At 62.1% G+C, this 6000-nt stretch overlaps 1 protein-coding gene across 1 annotated transcript in view; it reads right to left on the reverse strand.

Moving 5' to 3' along the window:
* Window positions 1-4907, reverse strand: part of RFX4 (regulatory factor X4) — a gene marked incomplete at both ends in the record, with an annotated part of 127731 nt that extends 122824 nt beyond the window's left edge. The window contains one exon of the mRNA XM_079773681.1: window positions 4865-4907. Within this exon, the coding sequence (XP_079629807.1) occupies window positions 4865-4907 (43 nt within the window). The remainder of the gene's footprint in view (window positions 1-4864) is intronic.
* Between the last annotated feature and the right edge of the window lie 1093 nt (window positions 4908-6000).

Genomic DNA, 6000 nt, shown 5'->3' on the forward strand with positions numbered 1-6000 from the left:
GTGTTTCCTAAATTGACGCTGGACACAGCCCCATAAAATCTAGTGTCTTATAGTAAGTTCCTTGGGGATGCAAGGAGTTGACTGAAGACTTAAGGGGATGTAGCTCAGGTGTCCCTGAGAAAGGAAACAATGGACCTTTGACACTGGTTATCCAAGGTTCTTGATTCTTAAAATCCTAAATAACGTTTAAAAACATCTTAGCTTATTGTTAGTTTGGGGAGAGATTCACTAATTGTGTAGTGGGTCACAGGTCAGACAGTGGCAACCAGCTCACACATGCTTCCTGGATTCTGCAGTAACGAGGGGCTATGTTTAACTTGTGGAGAATCCCAGCCTGTGAGCTGTCTCCCCCTTCATTTGACAGGCTTGGGAAATTCATCTTGGAAAGGCTAGATTTGCCTGAAGTGGTTGAGTGGGACTGTAACTCAGCTTTTCCCACCGTACAAAGGAGAGAAAGAGTCAGACCCTCCAAGATTGTCCTGCCTTATCCTATCCCTTCACGCTTTCAGATCCGGTTGGAGCAGGGGGTGAGAAATTCACCCTGGGGGATCCACAGGTCGTGGGGAAGGAAAGCCAGGACCTTTTCACCGGGGCGATCCTTGGCTCCTGGGGGGCGGCGGGCGCACTGGCCAGCTGGCCTCTAACCTCAGATGGGGCGGGTGTCTGGAAGAGAACCCGGAGAGGCGGGTGGGGGCGGGCGCGCAGGGGGTGAGAAAAGGTGGAGCTGCAGGAGAGAAATTAAGAGACCTCCCCGCCTCTGGGAAGCTGGACGGTCCGCTCTCACGGAGCGGCGGGGAGGCCCCTGCAAACTCCTCTCTCCTGCGCTCGGCCCTTTGTTGTCCGCCTCTGCCTTTGGCTCCCGCTCATGCCCTCCGGCCCCCCGCCCCGCTGAAGTCACCCCAACTGCACTCATAATATTTTGCTTTGCGCCGGGTCTGTTTTCTGCCACCAACTTCCAACAGTCTCCATGGCAACGCACTGGGGAGGGGGGAGGGCGCGGCTATGGAAATCCCAGGGCCCGGCGGCGGGGCGGCCCCGGCAAACTTTTCCGGGTCTCCGAGTCCCGCCGGCCGGGCAGGAGAGCGCGGCCGCGTGGAGTCGCGTGCGGGGCTCCCTGGGCCGGCCCGCGCGCTGGGTCGCGCCGGTGAAGGCTGCAGCCACGGGGCCTGGGGACCCTGGGACCAAGCGACTCTCACTGGACCCTGCTGCCAAACCCAGACGCGGGCGCTTGGCAGGTGGCGAGGGTGGGGGCGCGCATTCCCCCCATCGCCGGCCACACACACACACACACACACACACACACACGTGAAGGGAGAGACGGACTCATTTGGGCGCGGGAGCAAAGCCGAGACCCTGGCCCCTTAACCCCCACCCCCACCCCCGCCTCGACCGGCCCACAGGCCTGGTCTTCAGGGCGGAGAAGGCGGCTCCCTGTCCAGGGCCGAGCTGGGAGAGAATGGAAGAGGCAAGAACCCCGTCCTCACCGGGCTCTGACTGCCCCGCGGGCCTCGCGCACAGCCACTGAGTGGCCTCACCCGAGGGCCCACGGAGCCAGGTCGGGGCTGGTGCTGAGCCGGCACCTGTGAAGCAGCGTGCCTTCCCGCCGGTGCGGCCCGCGGGGCTCACATCCCGCTCCAGGGGCGCCTTCGCCGCCCCAGCTCTGGACTCTGGAGATGGGGTCAGAGCTGGGTAGAGGCGAAAGGTTCCGCCGGTGACGGCTCAGCCGGGCCCCTCTCCACGGCGCCATCCCGTTGAACGAGGAACAACCCTTCTGTTGCGTAGGCGACCGACCTGGCCCGGGCCCTGTGCGCACAAGTTCTGCGTGACCTACAATTCTACCTCCTTTCCCGCTTCGTTCTCGAATTTTCGGGTACCTTCAGGAACTGAGCAACGCTCGCCTGGGCAGGGCAGCCTGGATTGGACCCCCAGGCCAGAAACACGGGCGGGCGGGCGGCCCGCGTGGGCAGTGGGGGCCGCGCGGGGCCGTACGCCGGCGTCGGTGCCGCGGGGGCTGCGGCGCGGCCGGGGGGGAACGTGCGCCGCCCCAGCTGCAAAGGGCGCACGGGCCGCACGGCGCGCCGACGGCCCCACGCACGCACGCACGCACGCCCCCGAGGCCTGCGCCGTCGGCGCGGTCCGGCCTCGAGGCCGGCGTCCCGGGAGAGGGTCTCTGCTTGCCGCGCTCTGCAGCGAGCGAGCTGCGGGCCCCGGAGGCGCGCGCCGGCCGTCCGGCCTCCCCCGACGGGGCCATTGTCTTCGCCCCCCACTTGTTGGGTATTTTGGAGAAACTTGAGGAATATATTACCGGCTCGGTGCGCGGAACAAAGGGGCGCGTTTCCTGAGGTCACGCTGAAGTGGCCCCGTGGCCACCACGAGAGCCCGGCCCCTGCAAAATCGTCCTCCCCGGCCCGAGGCACTTGGCGGGGATTTTCCTTTTCAGGACAGAGGACGGAGGCCCGGCTCGCCGGCCTCTCTGATCCTGGACGCTCCCGACTTGGCCCCAGCCCTTCTGCGGAACGGTCGTTGGAGCCCTTTCGGGATGAAATGAGGATAATGATACGCGTGGTTCTGGTCGCGCGCGATCTGCTGGGAAGGGAGCAGAATCGAACTGCTCCAGGGAGCGCCCCTCTCAGCCGGCCGGGCAGCAAGGACCTTTGCATAACAAGGAGGACTCACAAGGAGAGCTAATTGGATTAAGTTCTCTGGAAGGGAGGTGAAGGGAGGCTCCTGGACGCACCCCGCCACGCCGCCCTTCCCCGGTCGGTCGTCGGTTGTGCAAGCCCGAGCGACATGTCACCTGGGGCGCCTCGTGTCATTTCTTCACGCTCCTGTTTACCAGACCTCTTGGCTTTGAGTTTAGGAAGGCTGTCTGGACGTCTCCGTTGTTCGAAAGGGAGAGGAGAGTGGATGGGGGAAAGAGTTCAGTTTCCCGGTTTGGGATGTTTGCAGTTGAGATAAAGTGACCAGGTGTCCCACGGCCATCAGCTGCGGGGAAGACAGAAATCAGAACGTTTCCATCGCCCCAAGAACGCAGGGAACCGCTCCCGGCATGTGGAAGGGGCGACTCACACTCCCGCTGGGCCATGGCGGGTGTCGGGGCCGGGAGACGCCAAGTCCCTCCGTGGGCCCCTTGCAAATACAGTCCTTGGCCGCAAACAGTGACTTACAGACATGAGTTTAATTCAAGGATCTTCACCTCTAAAGTTGGGGCGCTCACAAGGTGCGCAGAGGAGAAAGCGCTGGACATGACAATGTGGAGGGAGGACCTCTTTCCCTCTCTGGGCACCTTCTTTGCCGCCAGCGGAGAGAACCCCAGCAGGGCCCGCCTCTGCCAGCAGCCGGTGCGCGCAGCAGGAGACGCCTCTCCTTGCCTTCGTTTGTCATCGCATCTAGTGAGCAGGACTGCGGAGCTCAGCCTGTCCCCACTCCCAGGGGGCCCACACCCACTCGGGGGAGCGCTATGGAAGAGGAACTTAGCTCTTGGGAACCAGAGATAGACAACCACCCTGGAAAACCGAAGATCGCCCGGGCGTGGCCAAAGCTAGGGGGTGTCCTGGCCACCAGGGCCTCGGCAGGAGCCTGGGGGTAGAGATGGGGCGCTGGAAATCTGTCTACAGGGACCAAAGAAAGACCATTTGGGGGCGATGCCCGGATAACCCCTACACCTCCCCACACCCGTTGGGCTGGAGGTGGGAAAGCATCCGTGTGCTGTTTATTTGCACAGGGAAGGGTCGCGCGCGTGTTAGGGGGCGGCAGACGCTGGAAGGCACTTGTTGCGCCGCGCATCCTCCCAAGCCTGGCGTCAAGCTGCTACCTCCGCCCAGGCTGCCCTCACCGCCCGGTTCCTGCTCCTTCCCAACCCCATCTCCCCAAGGAATCCCGAGGCTGCCGCGGAGTCCGAGAGCAGCAGACTGCGGCCAGGGAAGGAGGTGCACGTCTTCCACCTGGAAGGGACGTAGGGAGCACGATTCAGGTTTAGAAGTTCGGGGCTCTTTAAAGGTTGCTAGAAATGGGAGGGGGCGAAGGCTCTGCTGGAGAAAGAACGGAAACGCCCGGCTTTTTCGTTGGAAGAGATGCTTTGGTTTCCATCAGATTTTACAGACCGCCGCGACCCCAAACTAACAGCCCACAGCCAACAGCCGCCAAAGCGCCTCGCAGTAGGCAGACCCTGCCGCCAGGCCTCGCGGGCTGCGCTGGGTCCTGCCCTCCCTCCGGCAGAGTCACAACCGCTGCGCATCGCTGGGTGCCCCTTCCCCGCAGGGAGGCTACAGCCGGCCTCGGACGGCCTGGAGCTCCCACCTCCCAAACCGGCGCGGTTCCCCAGGACCACCGGGTTCGCCGTCGCCACTCCCTCCAGCGGCGGGTCTCCACCAGCTGGAGCCTCGGTCCCCACCTCCCTCCCGGGCGCTGTGCGAAGCCGTAGCCCTACTCCGCCTCTGGGGCGTTCCGCTCGGCCTTCCGGCCCTCGCCGCCGGCCCCAGAGCGCACCGCTATTCCGGAGCCCCCACCTGGGGGAGGAACCCGCCTGGAAGGGGCAGTCCGCTCGCAAAGTTTCTGCAAGTGGCACCTCGAGCTCGCCACGAGCCAGCGAATCTTTACGTAACTTTGTGTCCCGAGCAAGCGAAAGCGCGCTCCTCGGCGCGTGCGCGCGTGCATACACACTCACACATTTGCACACACACTTCCACGCATCCGCTTGCACACATCGTGCCGGATTGAAAACTTCTACTCGCTTTCCGTTATCTCCTGGGGTTCCACTGTCAAGTTGACCTTTCTGAACTTTTTGCAACTCTTTCTGAAGTTTCCCCCTCTCCCTCTCTTTCCCTCCCAATGTCTCCCCCCAACCCCCACCAGTAGGACTAACCTGTGGAATCCATGTCGGGTTCCTCCAGTAACCCACAATGCATGCTCTTCCCATGGACAGCACAGGCGCCCCCCAAAAGTCCTGATGTTTGGGGATCCCCTGTGCTAGAGCCGCCCAGGGAGGGAGTGAGAAGGGGAGAAGGAGCGAGAGAACGCAGAGAGTGCAAGGGCAAAAGGATAAAGGGGAGAAGGGGAAAAAAAAGGAGAAAGAAGAGGAGAGAGAGAGAGAGAGAGAGAGAGAGAGAGAGAGAGAGAGAGAGAGGAGAGAGAGGAGAAGGGGGAGAGAGAAAGCCAGCGAGCGAGGAGACACGCAGAAATCCAGCCGGGCAAAGCCAAACCCGTCAAAATGTTTGCGGATGTTTCATGGGAAAAAGCATCATTTTATAGGAGCCCCGATGGGAGCACTGTCATTGATAGGCCAGCCGGCCTGATGAATGGCCGCTCGTCAGATGGGGCCGTGGCGAGGCGCACTGTGAAGCCCATTGTGGGCCTGTTTTGAATAAGAAAAGCCGCCTCCGAAAAGGGGGGCTCCGAGCGACGCAATCCCAGCCCTCCGACTTCCCCCTTCTATTATAGCATTAGCAACGTTTTTCTTATTTAAAGTTCCAGAGGCCTTCTCCAGCCTTCGCCGGCACTCATTATAGGCGAAATCAAAATTGGCTTAGATGTGGCCCCCTCTCCCCTTCCCACCCTCCCCGGACCCGGCCAGGCGAGGCGCAGGCGTGGGGGTGGCGGCGGCAGGGGACTCTGGGGAGTCGCCTACGTGGCCACGAGTGGGCCCCGCTCCTTTCCGTCTCCTCTTGTGCCCCCCAGTTTGATCCCGGGTTGGATTTAAGTGGGGGTCCTGGGAATGCGGTATGTCTTGACTCTTCCACGCGAATTCGCGGACACGCGTGGAGTACAGAGAGCTGAGGGGGCACAGTGGGGGGGGGAGAACCACAGCCCTAAGACCCCATCCCCCAACCTGGGCGGTGAGAAGACCGCTTAGCAGAGAGGGTGCGAGGGGCTCACTCCTCTCCTCCAGAACTTTGTCTTCCTCTAGGTCTGTCTTCTTCACTCTGTCTCCTCTCTCTCTCTCTCTCTCTCTCTCTCTCTCTCTCTCTCTCTCTCTCTCTCTCTCTCTCTCTCTCTCTCTCT

The sequence above is a fragment of the Cnephaeus nilssonii genome (assembly GCF_951640355.1).
Source record: "Cnephaeus nilssonii genome assembly, chromosome: 6".
Classification (NCBI taxonomy): domain Eukaryota; kingdom Metazoa; phylum Chordata; class Mammalia; order Chiroptera; family Vespertilionidae; genus Cnephaeus; species Cnephaeus nilssonii.